Here is a 17,333-nt window from a genome sequence, read left to right as displayed (position 1 = left end):
ACTTTTTAAAAAACAACAATTAATAATGCAATAGTATGCTTTCTTTTTAGATATCAGTCAGCTGTTCCAATGTGAGATTAATCATCACTTTCAGTTTTTAGTTAGCATGGCTCAAAATATTGTGAAATACAACCCCTGATAAGATTAATTTGTTAAATATCTGTTGACAAAAAGGAGAACAATTACATAGTGAGAAACATTCCTTTAATGTACCACATACTCAAATGCATGTACAATCTTCAAGTATAGGACACCTCTACATATGAGCATGTACAAAGTCTCTGTAAGAAAACTCGTACTAAAGCGTTCAACAAAAATAGCAAGATTATCTAAAATGACTGTAATCTGTATTGGCAATTAGTTTTTCGTTTTTTTAAAGGTAAATTAAACAGGTTTTGATGTCAAAGGTTTGCCTGAAGTCGATCGCATTTCAACCGTGGCAAAAACCTTTTGACTGTCCTATGTATTGATACATGAGGTAGGACTAAAAAAAAAAAAAGGCTTATCCATCACATCTTATTGGCCTTCCAGGATAGATAGCAATTCCAGACCACCGCCACGATCTGCACCACGGCCAGCCTGCGGGAGGGGGGGGGGGTTAGCATTGAGCGACGGATGGACTTCGGTCAAGGCCCTGCCACTACACGAGGAGCGCGGGTCGGACGGGAGAGTTGCGTCCCACTTAAGTCTGACCTCGCGTCCGTCACTCTGGATGGGACATCGTGTGCCCATTAGGAGCGCACTCCATCAAACCGCACCATCTGGATCTCACGTTATCTTGCGCTGGCGCAGGAGGATGAGGGAGAAACGAATGCTAATGCAGTGTTCAGAACCCGCAGATAAAAACGCTACAGCTTTCTGCAGCCATCTTTATACAAAAGTGTCTAAGACAACAAGCGTAGTACAGATCCGCAAGTTTATTTTTTTTAGGTGAACATGAACACGTTTGAAGACTACAGAAATTCTTTCCCCAACTCCAGTACTAACTGGTCATTTATCTGAAGCCAGTGTGCCTACAAACATTCTATTTAGCCCACATCCTTTGCCGGATTTTCCAGAATTTCACCGGGTCTCATGACCCAGCGCCGGGCACGTCGCGCTGCAGACATTAAAAACTTGAGCATGCCGCGCTGAAAGGCCACGGATCTGTCGTGACGTGCGCGGATGTTTAAAAAGGATGACGGTCAACAGGAAGTGGGGACTCAATTCTTTGAGAGCCCGTGAAAGACAAATGCGCTGTCTGCCCCGTTCCTGGGATGTGAATCACCCAACCCTTTCCCTGCTGTCTCTGGATCTGCCTAAATTTAAGTGTAAGTAAAACCAAGCAGGCAGCTGCTGATCTGAGGCTGTCGCCCCCTAAATGCCTCCGGGTGCAGCAGCAGTACAGCCTCAGAGGCCCTTCAGAAACGAGGCATCCAGCAGCTCATCAGACGATGGTCTGCGCTGTCCTCTCTCTCTCTCTCTCTCTCTCTCTCTCGCTGATGTCCTCTCTCTGTGAGTGAGGCTCTGTGCTGTCCTCCCTCTCTCTGTGAGTGAAGCTCTGTGCTGTCCTCTCTCTCTCTGTGAGTGAGGTTCTACACGGTTCTCTTTCTCTCTCTCTCTGTGAGTGAGGTTCTGCATGGTCCTTTCTCTCCTCCTCCTCTCTCTCTCTCTCTCTCTGTAAGGCTCTATTTCCTCTGTGAAAGAGCCTTCCTGAGGGTGAATGCAATTTTTAAAATCTTCAACAAGTTTCTTCAAACGTTGGGTTCTGTGCAGGGAAGTGACTCCTTCCCCTCTCTTACCTGTGGTGGAGCGGTACGAAGTAAAAATTGGCAATCTGGACGGGAGGCCAAAGCTAGAAGAAAAGGATGTGATAAAAAATTTTGAGAAATTTGAGATCCATGTGAGGACTTCTTCAGCTTCACTGACAATGCAGTTTGCCCCTTTGAGATGTAATCTACCACCAACTGTCTGATTCAAGATATAATTAAATAATTGACATTAAGAATTCGGGAAGCACTTCTAGAAGTGTGTAATCATTTTTATCCATGGGTATTCTTCATTTTATTTGCCAGTTCTTCCTTCTAAATAGATTCTATTTCTCAGTCAGACTTCCTGAATAACTCACAAAATAAAATAATTATCATACATTTATAGCTGAAAGTAACAGGGGTTGCAACAAAAACAGGTTGTATGGCAAAACAGAACAAGAACAGGAATGTACCATAGGATGCAATAATAAATACTAGCACAATTATAGCCTATTACCCAGAGCTAATCATACAGCAAAGTGCACTGATGTTAGCTTTTTATCTGGGCAGCACAATGTCCTGATGAAAAATATGGAGGTGGTTCAGCCTGGCATCACCGACAACTTCAGCTTGCCAACGCCATGGACATTCCAACGGTCAAAAAAACCAAACTTTGCAGGGCGGAACTTACGTAATAATTGGAGATGAGGGCGTCTGTGTAATCCTGTGAAAAAAAAAAATCATTAAAATCACAAATCGCTCCTACATGGCTTCCTACACTGTTGTTGTAGCATTAATGATGAGCTCCACTGTCTCGGATCGAATTCGGACTGCGTCAATGCCAAATGTGGATGGTAGCCCCCATAGGGGGACGTGCAATTGCCGATTGTATTGCCCAGGGTATGGGAGGGATCAGTTGGTTAGAGGTCTGCTATCTAGCGACCCCTGCTGGCCAATCGGGCACGCGTGGACTGCACGCTTAAGCCGCATATGAAAGGTCTTCCTTTCTGAATGCAGGCAATTGGCCATTGGACATGCACTGCCCCACGTTGGGCACCAAAGTTATAAATACACAATTTAATCAGTTAAATGGTCACCACATTAATCATTTATATAATAATAATTATTTTTAATTTGCTGCAGTTATTCTGAGACAGTTCTGAGAGCACAGAGAAAGATAACTGGCACTAAATCTGTGATAAGAAACTGTACTGCAGGTAACATCTGAAAGCAGGTAATTTGTAAGAACATACAGTGCTATTTGACCACTTCCTGATTTCCCCTACTGCATATTTGCATATTGGTTCCAGGTCTTTAAATGTAATATTAGTAATTATGAATTAGTAATAATGTTCAATTACTGCCCTGTATCCTTTGGGTGTGTTCGGGTGCTCAACAATGTATTGAGACTGAACAGCAGGGGACAGTATCGCAAACCAGGATTACTAGATTAGCTTTATAACTGCACTGAGTAAAACCCAGAACCCTCCCAAATCTGGAACATGGACTGAAGTAAAAAAAAAAGAGCTGTTCTAAGGTTTATTCTGTGCAGTTATTCCAGCAAACTGGAGTCCCTTGTTGCAGATTAAATAGATTTAAAAATTCATTTATCCCGGTGTCAATAAAACTTCGAAATAGCGGCAGATAAGAAAAAAGACAGAGGCCAGAATGAACACTGGAGGATCTTTGTTTTTATTAAAGGGATTTGTGCAGATCTTTGCTTTTATTGATGTGTTTGTTTTTTTCTGTTTGTCTGTAGGTGCTTTTAGGTACTTGCTGTATGTTTTTACTCACTAACATCTTTGTACGTTTTTCGTATGTGGAATGTTTGTCTTTTACGGCTGCAGCATGGGCGAAAGCCCAAGCCAAGTTTTCCACTTTGTGGGACAACAAAGTTCATCTTGAATCTTGAATCTTAACCCTTTGCATCATGGTACAGGCCCCAGGTTGGACATCAGGGCGCGTTTCAGAAGGCCTGAAGGTCACGTGAGACGGGAGTGACGTCAAAGGAATGCTGGGAGCGCACGTTTTTCCCCCTCTTTCTTTCTTGTTGCTCGGTGCGCGGTACGACGCTATGAGGCTAGCAGCCAGGTAATGAAAACAGTAATGAGAGAAAGGTCATCGGCGCTAATGCTTGTTTTTCATGTGAGGTAATTTTCGCTTGACCTTTAACTTCGTTAACGGCAGAGAGGTTTATCTGAGGAATGGATGCTGTCGAGGGACAGAAAGGGTAGATCTTTTGCCGTTCACACATCCAGTGCTGCCACTTCAGTATGTGTGTATCCGTAAATAGCATGACATGACATAATGACAAGAACAGGCCATTCAGCCAAACAATGCTCGCCATTTTCCTGACTAAAATGTACCTAGTGCTCTGAGTACCTGCAAACTGGATACTATCTAAGTAAACTGACTGAACTAAGTAGAAGTATAGTGCCTGTGTTGCAAACTAAGTAAAGTGAATATGCATGTGTGGGTGTGTGTGTGTGGTGTGCACAGTGTGTGTGTGTGTGTGTGTGTGTGTGTGTGTGTGTGTGGAGTGCACAGCACAGTGTGTGTATGAGAGTGTGTGTGGTGCAGTAAGTGCCAATGACCCATACGCCTGACTGAACTCATCATTAGCCAGAGCAGTGTACTTTTTTTGACCGAGGCCAAGTGGGAAACGTTGAGAGAAGTGACCCCCTGACATTTCCACTCGTACAGGGTCTCTCCCCTGGCTGGCTTCCACTTCCCCTGGTTGGCTGAGCTGCATCAACTTTGGTGCGTCAGTTTCCAGGAAGTGAAATCCCAGCCATAAAAAAAAAAAAAACTCAAAACCACCAGCCACACCACACACCGAAACCACACACACCACACACCGAAACCACACGCAATCAAAGGGAAGGGAAATATTAGGCTGTACAGTTAAGTACCTCTCTGTGTCATTAGTGGCGACCGGCTGCTATAGGTGGGCCCTACCGTCTTCAATCTGGCTAGTCTAAGGTGTTTTTCGTTATTGCCTTTCACCTCACACTTATTTTACATCACCGGCCCAGGTTAATGAGCACATTATTCATTTGTTTTCTGTCTTTTCTGACATTTAGGCGATTGACCTTTCAGCCTCATTTTAAATCAACCGCCGTCCTTACATAAATAATTTATGGCGACGGATCATTGGCGTGTGCCCCCCCCCCCCCCCCCCCCCCCCCCCCCCCCCCCCCCCCCGGTTCGTAGACCTGTCCCTCCTGTTCTTCAAAGTATGAGTCACAGCCCTTTATTTTAACTTTCCCTCTGCCAGTGGAAATAGTTTCTAATTATATTAGGGCCAACTTTAGGGGCATTCAGTTTCCTGGTGAACATGATAGCCATCTTAAAGGTTCTTGGGAAAGCAGCAAAATATCAAACAAATGTGAATTTCCCTGTGATTTAGATCCTCCCTTAGATACTCTCTATGACACAACCTTCAAATGTTTCCCCCCAAAAGTACCTCAACAAGATTCTGCATTTTTGCAATTTTGTTTGTTGCCAATTTCATACGCAATCTGGTAAAGGGTTACATAATAGAGATATTGATGAAGATAATAAAACTGAACACAAATTGAACTGAACAGACCCTAAATATGATAACCTCAGGACTGTTACAATTGTTATAATTGTTTGATTATGCATGGAAAAATACAGAATCAAATTAAGCTGGAAATGTGTCCTGTGATATTCAAGTTACATTGCATGAATATATTTTCTAGTTCTAAGTCAAGGTGCAATGTTCTTATAAACATCATCTTAGCAAGGAAACTAATCAACAGTGAAATGGCTGGTAGAATATGGTCAGTGGTAACCAACCTTGTTCCTGGAGAGCTATGCAGGGAGTAGTCAATGTGTGGAATAGCCTGCCAGGTCACGTAGTGGAGGCAGAAACTCTGGGCATCAAGACTAGGCTTGATACGGTGTTAGATACTATCTAGTCTGTAGGTAATCAGAGCATTAATTTACTCAAGAAAATGGCAAGCACTGTTGGGCTTAATGGCCTGTTCTTGTCATATTGTTATGTGAGGTCATGTTATGTTCCCGTCCTGGAGGTCTTCACTCCAACCCTAAGAAAGCTCACCTCATTCAACAGCAAGAGATGCCAATTAGTGGAGTCAGGTGTGCCAAATTAGGGTTGAAAACAAAACCTACTGGATGGTAGATCTCCAGGAACAGGGCTGGTTACCACCAGTCTAGATTACGGTGTACGCAAGCTTGTCGAGAGGGGGATCTTGCTGCAGTTGGTGTGCTAGGGTTGGCAGCGTGACTCTTACCCTCTTGAGTTTGGCGATGTTCTCATCCACCGTCAGCCCGTTCAAGACCCCGGAAATGCTGAGGAATGTCCCAAGGAAACAGGGTGCGAAACCCACCTGGAGACGCAAGCAAATACTTCAGCCTCCCACTTACTTCGAGCGGGGGGGGGGGGGGGGGATTCGTCAAGATTTCAAGGACTTTTACAAACGGTACGTTTTACCTCAACTTGTACGACAGAGTGCCGCTGACAGATGATTTCCATCCAAACCTATTAAAAGTTCCGTCAAGAGGAAAATTGGATGATTGGATGATTACTACGGTTAGAAGCTGATGTCCACACAGACCAAGCGGAAGCTCTTAGCATGAAAGGCTCAGCAGAGGATGAAGCTATTTCTATGCTGTGGGTAAAAAATTTTGAACAAAAAAAAAAAAAAAAAAAAAAATCTTGTATCCACAGAACCAGCTGTTCTAGACTGTCAGACAACCTTTATGTTTACAACCGAATCACAATTAATGATCAAAATAAATAAATAAATAAATAAATAACTCATCCGAAAGTAAACTGTTTAACCAAAATGTTAAAAGCCACTAATTATTGCTTCCCAAGAGACTGCACAAAATTTTATAACAATGGCATTCAAACATGATGTGTCAGCCCCTTCGATATCTCTGGGTTCAGCCATCACCACTGGAGGGGCAGTGACTATGAGCTCATTAACGATGCAGTTTCCTTACGTCTGGTCTGTTAAAAAAAAAAAAAAAAAAAGTGTGTATTTTTGGCCAGTAACACCCAAAGATGAGATAAACGTTTCCGGTCCACAGGCTGTCAGTATTTTTATGCTTTCCCGTCTTTCTCGTTTTGGACACATCGATTGCAAACGTGGTCTTGCTTCATGCAGCCGTACAGAGAGGGAGAGGGAATATCCTGTTCCGTGGCTGCAATTTTCCGGCCGGATAAACATGGGAACGTGCTTTTCCATGAGCTCCGCGGGCACCGTCCGGACCGGAGCACACACGCGGTGATCACGCCAATCGTCAACGGCAACCAACAAATAATGGAAAATGCCATCGCTCAAGAGTCAAATCCATGACCAGACCAGCGACCAAAGTTAAATTTTCCTTATATGCTATGAGATGGAAGACAAAGGTCTTTTTAGACAACATGAAATATCCACATTTAACACTGAATTCACATTACATGATGCAACAGTCATATCTGTACATCAGTATGACTCTGTATTCCATCTCAGATGATAAAGACCTTAACGTTAAAATTTCCGCTATTTCATAAAATAAATAAAAAAATGACTATAAAGCTATAACGACTATAGAAGGGACTCACATATGTACAGGGCCCAGAAGGTTTTCACAATGGATTTATGACCACAAGGAGGACTGACCAGGCTCTGTTTGACATACGATGACAAATTGAGCTTCAGGTCTGCTGATAAATGATGTGTGTGTGTGAGTCCGTGTGTGACATCAGAATATCTTTGTTAGTCAACTGACAGGTCCACTTGGCTGAGACAGGTATGACGGTGGCGTCTGTCATTGAGGTTAGCCATCCAGGTGGGCTACAGCACGACCATAAAACACTCTCCACTTAAACAGAAGGGCAGTTATAATCCGTTTAGGGCGCTAAGACCGTAACTGACAGTCCTACCACTTCCCCCGGTGGCCATTTTGTCCAAGTGGCTCTTACGGGAATGCAATAAAGAGGCCGGGAACTGGAGGTTGAATCACCGTGGCGATGAAGACCCCCCCCCCACCCCCTTGTAAAGGTCAGCCCAATTTCAACGCTGAGGTTATTGCTGTGGTGAACTTCAGCGAGATGAAGTCTCCTAAAGACAACCTCCACTCGGTGAAGGCAAGGTGGAGGCAGTTTTTGCATTTAAATGCTGAGAGGAAGAGAGAGAGAGAGAAAGAGAGAGTGAGAGAAGGAGCAAGAAAGAGAGATAGAGAGACAGAGAGAGAGGGGGGGAAAGTGGGTCTCTAAAATTAGCTTAGAATCCTCTTTGTAAAAAATTTTTTTTTTAAATCTGAAAAAGACTTCAATTGAAGGGGGAAAGAGGGATTGTTCCAAAGTAATCCTTTTTGTGATGGAAGGCCACGTTCCTCTCCTTTTGTCGTCCTCATCCGGTTTTCCCCCAATGCGCCACAGTCACACAAATCCTATACGCCCCTCAAGGGCTAAATGTGTGAGCAGGAATAACAAGATCTCTTATATTAGCCGTCTGATGGCAGCAGCTACTCCCGGAGAACATCGTTTAAAGGTTTGTTCTCATTTTGAAAGCCTGTAACTGCTGATGGTGTGCTGACAGGAAATAGCAGAGGACCTAGAAGGAGCTGAGATTTTTTTAAATTTTTTTAAAAAGGCCTGTTATGATGCTGTAGAGATCCTGCTGTGACTCAATCTATGCCCAGAAAGCTTCCTTTTAGAATTTTCGGTGGCTGTTCGAACTTCGAAAGCCAAAATCTTACAAGCATGTGGATTGCAAGTGACAGGCAAATCCGAATGGTACAAACTAAATTATTATCTTTTTTTTTCCCCCCATGTAAACCTGCTGAGAATATGCGGTGTGGCTAACAGTGGTCATCTGGTGCTTTTGCCATCTTGTGGTGTGAAATAGTTATTGCAACTGACTGCAGAGGGAGGCGCTCATTCATTTGCATTGTCAGCAAAAGAGTCTGGGTTGAAAACATAGTTGTTGTGATCTAGTGGCTGTGAGGCAGCGAATATGTGTGCATGTGTGTGTGTGCTGTGTGTGCGTGTGCGTGTATTCTGTGTGTGTTTGTTTGTGTGTGAGTGTGTGTGTATTCTGTGTGTGTTTGTTTGTGGGTGAGTGTGTGTCAGTGTGAGTGTGTGTGTGTGTATTCTGTGTGTGTGTAAGAACTCAAAAAAGAGAGACATTAGAAACATGCAGCACACGATCAGCTCACCTGGTCAAAAAGCATTTTCTTAAGCGCAGCCGTTTTGGTTTCGCCAGTCACCAGTCTGTCCAGAACCTTATACCATCCTCCCAGAACCGGGCCCTGGAACAGAACCAGAACTTTATACCATCCTCCCAGTACCGGGCCCTGGAACAGAACCAGAACTTTATACCATCCTCCCAGTACCGGGCCCTGGAACAAAACCAGAACTTTATACCATCCTCCCAGTACCGGGCCCTGGAACAGAACCAGAACTTTATACCATCCTCCCAGTACCGGGCCCTGGAACAAAACCAGAACTTTATACCATCCTCCCAGTACCGGACCCTGGAACAGAACCAGAACTTTATACCATCCTCCCAGTACCGGACCCTGGAACAGAACCAGAACTTTATACCATCCTCTCAGTACCGGGCCCTGGAACAAAACCAGAACTTTATACCATCCTCCCAGTACCGGGCCCTGGAACAGAACCAGAACTTTATACCATCCTCCCAGTACCGGGCCCTGGAACAAAACCAGAACTTTATACCATCCTCCCAGTACCGGGCCCTGGAACAAAACCAGAACCTTATACCATCCTCCCAGTACCGGGCCCTGGAACAAAACCAGAACTTTATACCATCCTCCCAGTACCGGGCCCTGGAACAGAACCAGAACTTTATACCATCCTCCCAGTACCGGGCCCTGGAACAAAACCAGAACTTTATACCATCCTCCCAGTACCGGGCCCTGGAACAGAACCAGAACTTTATACCATCCTCCCAGTACCGGGCCCTGGAACAAAACCAGAACTTTATACCATCCTCCCAGTACCGGACCCTGGAACAGAACCAGAACTTTATACCATCCTCCCAGTACCGGACCCTGGAACAGAACCAGAACTTTATACCATCCTCTCAGTACCGGGCCCTGGAACAAAACCAGAACTTTATACCATCCTCCCAGTACCGGGCCCTGGAACAGAACCAGAACTTTATACCATCCTCCCAGTACCGGGCCCTGGAACAAAACCAGAACTTTATACCATCCTCCCAGTACCGGGCCCTGGAACAAAGCCAGAACCTTATACCATCCTCCCAGTACCGGGCCCTGGAACTCAAAAACACAGCTGTCCCAGTCAGTCCGAGAAAATCACAGAACACACATTACCAAGAGCCTCGGGAACTTCTCTAAGTAAACGGTGTGCGTGGGACAAACATTTTCCAGGCGCTATTTATAGAACAGCGCATGAATGACACGCATTGAAGACGTGTAGTAGATGCCTTATTAGAATACACACGGCTATTTCTCGTTATTCTGTCACTAGCGTACGGAAAGCTTACGCTGTGCAGATGCAGCTCTGGCGCCTCGTTTATAAAAAGGCCTTAGATCAAACAGAATTTTAAACAGTGACTCACACAGAAGGACATGACTAAGTAGCTGTTTGTGAAATCGACATGATCGCATCTCTACTTAAGTTTATGCTAGACCTAAATGAATTACCTGCCGGTTATTTGGAAGAACGGCACAAGTGCGCCTTCTTCCCACTTTAACGATAAAATTTAACTGCCAATCAATTTTAGGCATAAAGCGTGCAAGAAATGTTGAAACACAACCATATTTAGAGGAAAATGGCTGTTCCTGGCTCCATGCACAAGAAGAGGTAATTGGAAAGCACGTTCACTTGAGTTTAAACTGAAGCTCATTTGAGATTTTGTATATCACAGGTGCGTACGATGCCGATACACCACTTTAAACCAACGTAAGCAACTCCTTTTCATCTCAGCGTAAGCTCCAAGAAGATCCAAGAACATTTTTATAAATGAGTATAAAAAATTCTCTTACTCGATAAAGTCATAGTGTTTGATGCATCTGAATATTTCTTTCTTCTCAATCATCAAAGGGCCAAGGGTACATACACAGTAGGCCCCAACTGGCCCCCAAGCCATCACCCCCATTTCCCAGCCTACCGGAATATGTGACTGGCTGTTCAGCCCTACCTGTGCCATCACGACTAGGAGACACAGACACTCATCGAAGGAGTACTATAAATCCTTTCAGACAATTATTGCCCTGAGATATGAGGACTATGTCTGACAAAGGGGGAGTGAATGAGTTATTTCAAACTAGACAATTTCAAACTATTTTGGAGACATAACCACCTGTGATAACATTTATTTCCCCCCCAAAAATGAACTATCCCGCTCAGTATCATCTGAGGCTATTCTGAAGCACCTACAAGCCAACTGTGTTCCAGGCCAGCTGGATGCCAGTGCTTGGCCCTAATCACTCTGGCTATGACACTTTCAACCTTAAGCTGCTCTTGAGGCGCTACGTGGAGCATTGTTAAGGGAGGTTTAATGTGCTCAGACATCTGCGTGGGCGAATGTTTTCCTAGCCACCGGCGTGCTGGCAGCGAATGGCACGAAATCACTTTAACATACTGTGAGCGACCGTGAGGAGATTATGTTTTATAAATAAAACTTCGGCGACGTAGTCATGACAAAACAAAAATAACGGAAGCCAAACGAGAGCCTCATTGTCTGGAAGCAGGGGGGTGGTGGGTGGGTGGGGTCATCTGACATCACACTGCAGTCCAGCCAATCAAAATCAATGCAGGTGAACCGAATGGCACACCGCTGTAGACTGAACTCAAAATAATCATCACCAGCATATTGTAGGGTAATAGCTTCATATGTCTAGTCAATTTGAACCTGAGGAAGTAGGTACATACTTTCTGAATGGAAATTAATTATTCGAAAATGAAACTCAAAAAAATATTAGTTCATCAGTTCATCCATCCATTATCTACACCTACTGATCCTACTGAGGGTCGCAGGTAGTGCTGGAGCCAATCCAAGCGTGCATTGGCCAAGAGGCAGGATTAAACCCTGGACAGGCCGCCAATCTATCGCAGGGCACACACACCATTCACGCACTCATACCTATGGGCAATTTAGACTCTTAGCCTACTTGCAAGTCTTTGAACTGTGGGAGGAAACCAGAGTGCCTGGAAAGGCCCTGGCTGGGATTCAAACCAACGACTTTGAGTGTGTGTCTGTGTGTGAGTGTGTGTCTGTGTGTGTGTGTGTGTGTGTGTGTGAGTGAGTGTGTGTGTGTGTGTCTGTGGGTGTGTGAGTGTGTGTGTGTGTGTGTGTGTGTATGTGTGTGAGTGTGTGTGTGTGTGTGTGTGTGTGTGTGAGTGTGTGTGTGTGTATGTGTGTGAGTGTGTGTGTGTGTGTGTGTGTGAGTGTGAGTGTGTGTGAGTGTGAGTGTGTGTGTGTGTGTGTGTGTGTGTGAGTGTGTGTGTGAGTGTGTGTGTGTGTGTGTGTGTGTGAGTGTGTGAGTGTGTGTGTGTGTGTGTGTGTGTGTGTGTGTGTGTGTGTGAGTGTGTGCGTGTCCCCTCTCTGGGCCGGGCTGTGGGTGACTCTCGGGGGCCGGTGTGAGCGTGAGAGCAGTGTGATCGTGCCGCAGTCACACGCTCCGCTCGGCTCGGCGGTGAAGCACGACCACGCCGCCGCTCAACAGTAAACTGTCTCCGTCGGCTGACGCATCGCCTAGCACAACCGCTAACTGAGTGTTACTGGGAACAGCTGGGTGCCCTTTTCAGCAGCCCCCCCCCCCCCCCCACACCCCCCACCTCCACGGTCCACTCCCACACACACCAGCTGTTGGTTTTCTCCAAAAACCGGCCTGGCTCCCGCGCTTCCTGATGAGGTCACCAAGCCCCTCCCCCCCCTTCCCTGAGCTGTCCCCTTAGGCCCCCCCACGCGTTTCTCCAGCGGCGAGAATCGGTTGTGTCATCCTTTGTGTGGCGGTGCCTGACGCCTGGCTTGGCCTGTCCCTGCTCATGTGCGTCCATCTTGCGCGACGGTAAAAACACGGGGAGCTCACCTCTGGCTCCGGTTCATGCTCTCCGGAGCAGCCTGCCGCTCCAGGTGCACATGCCAAGCACATGCACAAGTGAGTCATATACGCTGAAGGGGGATTAGCCTTATAGCCTGCTCTTTAAGGGCTCAGAGGGGTGTGCTCAAAATGATAAGCACTGTAGCCTACTGCTATCGTTTAGCATAACCCTAGTGTGTTTTATTACTGCTGGAGAAAGACGTCTTATGTCATCTTATATGGAGGTGCCATGTGCATGTATGGAATGGACTAGGTGGACTAAGTAGCTGATTGGCTACATCCCTAACTAATCAAACAGGTTCCCTGTGCTTATTGGCTTATTAGTGCCACGGTGCTAGAAGGAGCAGGAGGAAGACTCACAACGAAGAAGAAGCCGATGCTCATCATCTTGGCGGTCCTCTGGAAGCTGTGATTGGCCAGACCCCTCCTCTCTATCACCTGCTGTGAGAGGACATCGCCCACCCCCACCAGGGAGCCTACAGGAGAGAGAGAGAGAGAGAGAGAGAGAGAGAGAGAGAGAGAGGAGGGGAGAGAGAGAGAGAGGAGAGGGGAGAGGAAGAGAGAGAGGGAGAGAGGAACAGAGGGGGGGGGGACAGAGAGAAGAAGACAGAGAGCCATGAAAAGAGATGAGAGTGAGATTGCTTTGGCAATATTTACAATGCATTTCATGCCAAAAAAAGCATTTTGAATTAGAAAATTTGAAAGAGTGAGACGGCAGTGGCAGTCAGTCAGGCATCTGTTTCTGTCTGGGACCTGTGACCCAAAGCCCCTCACACTGGCATCCTGAGGGGCCCCCCTCTCTGAAGTAGGGGCACTCCACCGACCAGCTACCGCTACCCCAGCCCAGGGGAGAGGGGAACTCTATCAAAACCTCCCTCACCTTTCACCTAATCGCATACCGCAAGAAGTTGACTGGCCAAACGTTCTTCAAAAAGGCCCGCTGGTAGCTATCGCTGTGTATTCACATTCACCTGTTATATACAGGAAGAGGACTGTCCTTATTATAAACACGTTCATAATATCACCCCAGCTTTCCGGTTGGTTCTGCAATCATTTCATGACCTAGATAGTTCTCTTACTCATCCCGAGGAGCCCGTATTTTTAGAAGAGAGCTTTTTACTATTTTTCCAAATATATTTGACATCAGAGATGTCTCAGATGATGAGGACTTGAACAGGGAACTGATCTTTTTTTATTGTAGTAAATATCTTTAAAAGAAATCAAAGGAACCCATTAAAAAGATGGTTTTGTTGATGCCTCCTAACGAGCAGCCCTAATGAGGTTCGCGGGAGAGCGGTTCAGAATGGTGTGGGCGGCCTCGCGCAGCGAAGGAAAATGGCGGCTCTGTTCCGAGGAGCCGCAGCCGCTGCCCCCCTCCCTCCCTCCCTCCCTCCCTTCATCCATCAGCTGAGTCACCTCTGACCTCTGCCGAGTTAGCGTGCCCTCTGGGAACCCCACGGCATCATGGGATACCGCGTAGCGCAGCGACCACCTGTTCCTCCTGCAGGACGTGGTAAGTGATACAGACAGCAACTGGAAAGTTTCCGCTCCTTTAAAGCAACGAGGAGCCTGGCACTATCCCTAACCCTGACCTAACCTTACATCCTACCCTAACCCTAACCCTGACCTAACCTTACATCCTACCCTAACCCTAACCCTGACCTAACCTTAAACCTGGCACTATCCCTAACCCTGACCTAACCTTACACCCTACCCTAACCCTAACCCTGACCTAACCTTAAACCTGGCACTATCCCTAACCCTGACCTAACCATACACCCTACCCTAACCCTAACCCTGACCTAACCTTAAACCTGGCACTATCCCTAACCCTGACCTAACCTTACACCCTACCCTAACCCTGACCTAACCTTAAACCTGGCACAATCCCAACCCGGACCTAACCTATCACCCTACCACAACCCTACTCTAACCATACCCTGATTCAAACCAAAATCCTAACCCTAACCCAACACGAACTCTGAACCATAATTTCAACCCTAGGGCCTCATAAAATCGGTTTTTAATTTTCCCCATTTTTGTATTTTACAGTTTTAAGTTTTTATTTTTTTCTTGTTTTTTTTGTATAATGAAATGTTTTTGTGGCATTCTGAAATGGTCTGCTTTCAAACTGAGGATTGGCACAGTTGCACGTGCGTAAAATGCACCGCTTAAAAAACACATAATGGTATACTGAGTGAAAATTAATAGGTCACCCTTAGGTCACTACCACCAATCCCCCAAAACCATCACCACCCGCCCCCCCCCCCCCCCCATGCCCCTGGCCCTCTCCATTAAACAGAAAACTAATTTATACTACACGTCTTCAGTCGCGGCAGCACTGATTCATGTACAGCAACAATTTTTTAAATTAAACTTTCAGGCTCAAACGCGCTAAAATTACATTCTTTGGCAGTCTGGCAAAGGTTAGGATCGGGATTAATTACAGAGAGCCGTGCTAATTTGCAAAGTGGTGCGGTGAGATGAAGCGCATTTCCGGTGTTTTAGAGAACGGCTGGAGCAGGTGACTCTGTGACACAAACCGTTCAGCTCGGCCACTGTCCCTCAGAAGCCTTTATAACACACGCGTGCGCTGAAAGCGCGCGGCTAAAAACGCCTGCGTCTGATAGCGCGCGGGCGCTACGGCGGCTAAAGTGCGCCCCTCCGTCCGCCCCTCGGACCTTCCGGCCGGCGTTCCGGAACTTCGGCGCAGGACGCAGATCCGCAAAGGTTAAGAACGAAGGATCGCTACGGCAACCCGCGCAGGGACGGGTACAGAACGTACAGAATGGAGGAGTGAAAGAAGAAGGGAGGAGTGGGCCGATGGAGGAGACCGATACCCCACGGGCCACTTAATGGCACTGTCGCTCTCCCTCTCTCTCTCGCTCTCTCTCACACTCTATCTCTCTCTCCCTCTCTCTCTCACACACACTCTATCTCTCTCTTCTCTCTCTCCATCTCACGTGCGCTGGCCCTGCCAACCGGACTGACGCAGTCGTACCCTCTAATCTCCCAAAAAGTGTCACGCGTCCCCTTTTTTTTTTTTCGGGCACCTGCGGCAGCGGCGTACGCTTCCGGAAGGTATCGATCATCTGGGACTGAAGCGTGCCAGGCGAATGCGGCGTTGCATTATTCATGCGGCCGCAAAAGGAGCCAGGAAAAAGCCACGACGGACGCAAACTCGGGGGACGGAGCGTAACAACGAACTACCCTCAGCCAAACGAGCGCGCCAGCTGCACTGCGGTGGATTGGATGGAACTGAGGGAGGCGGCGTTCCTCAGTCCTCCGTCCCGGGCCTCAGAACACAGGAAACGGTTTCCCAGAATGCCTTTGGGGAGGAAGTCACGGACAGTTTATAGATGGTTCTACGTAGGACGTGATCATGGCGCTCTTCATGATCAGGTCTCATAAACACACACATGAAAGGAACCGTTTAAAATACCATATGTACCATAGATATTCTGCCTGTAGTTACATCATTAAATATTTGTCTGTGTATTCTGGCAGATTCTCTACCTGCAGGTAAACCATTCAAGGTGGACCTCACGTCCAAGCACACAGAAGAGACATTTTTTGTCATAAAACTTGACTCATGATGCTATCAATTCTTATCTGATCTGGCATACAAAGCAGAGGAGAAAACAGGTTGGTGTGTAATTGAGAAGGCTTATCCTGACAAAAGCAACACTTCCTTTGAGTTTGTTTGTGACCGAAATGATAGAATGACTCAAACAATGCAAAGTGCAGAATGTGTGAGAACGGACTTGGAAGACCACTGCCAGGTTTATGGAAAAAAAGTTAAAAAAAAGAAAAGCTGAACATATTTAATCCTGGACAATGGTGATGTTTGACTCCATAGTGACGCTGAGTACTCTCGCTGCACTGGCAGAAATGTGACAGCTGGGGGCGCTGCACTGCATCTGTGCTTCCGCTGCCACCGCACAAAAACAACACGGCAGAACATAACAATGACGAGAACAGGCCATTCGTCCCAACAATGCTCGCCATTGTCCTACCACTAAAGGGTACCTAGTGCTCACAGTTCACCTACAAACTAGAAAGTATCTGGCACTGATCTTGAAAACCCTCAAGAGTTTCTGGCTGTACTGCATGTTCCGCCTCCACTGCCCAAGCTACAGTACGACGGGTGGAAGGAGAAACAAACAGGATCTGGTGTCATCTTCGCGAGCTCTTGCCGTCCAGTGAGGTTCTCGCGGCTGGAATCAGAAGTACCCACAAAGCACATACGCAAGTTTGGAGTCAGCCACGCGAAATGACTAACCGTGAAATGTTAGCCGTCAACAGCACCGCCATTAGCGGCGCCCAGACATTACTAAGCGAGTGTGGGTCTCCATATTTAGCCTGGACTCTCTGCACTGTTCTGATGAGGCCTGATGGGTACGGTAAGAAGAGAGAGCGGCCCGCAGTAATTAAAGGTACCGTGCCCCCGTGTATCTGGCCAGTGAGGGCAAAGACCTGCACTGCACTGCACTGCACTGCACACACACACACACGCACACACAA

The 17,333-nt window shown here is 46.5% G+C and overlaps 1 protein-coding gene across 1 annotated transcript in view; it reads right to left on the bottom strand.

Moving 5' to 3' along the window:
• Positions 1–187: 187 nt before the first annotated feature.
• mpv17 (mitochondrial inner membrane protein MPV17) overlaps positions 188–17,333 on the bottom strand; it is a 22,943-nt gene continuing 5,797 nt past the window's right edge. The window contains exons 3-8 of the mRNA XM_035421023.1: positions 13,170–13,285; positions 8,931–9,023; positions 6,011–6,106; positions 2,422–2,454; positions 1,782–1,834; positions 188–579 (exon numbers count right to left, since the gene is read on the bottom strand). Of these exons, the coding sequence (XP_035276914.1) occupies positions 510–579; positions 1,782–1,834; positions 2,422–2,454; positions 6,011–6,106; positions 8,931–9,023; positions 13,170–13,285 (461 nt within the window). The 3' untranslated portion in view covers positions 188–509. The remainder of the gene's footprint in view (positions 580–1,781; positions 1,835–2,421; positions 2,455–6,010; positions 6,107–8,930; positions 9,024–13,169; positions 13,286–17,333) is intronic.

The sequence above is a fragment of the Anguilla anguilla genome, chromosome 6 (assembly GCF_013347855.1).
Source record: "Anguilla anguilla isolate fAngAng1 chromosome 6, fAngAng1.pri, whole genome shotgun sequence".
In the NCBI taxonomy this organism is placed as follows: Eukaryota; Metazoa; Chordata; class Actinopteri; order Anguilliformes; family Anguillidae; genus Anguilla; species Anguilla anguilla.
Note: the sequence above shows the minus strand (reverse complement) of the source record. Positions and strands in the feature narration are given on the sequence as shown.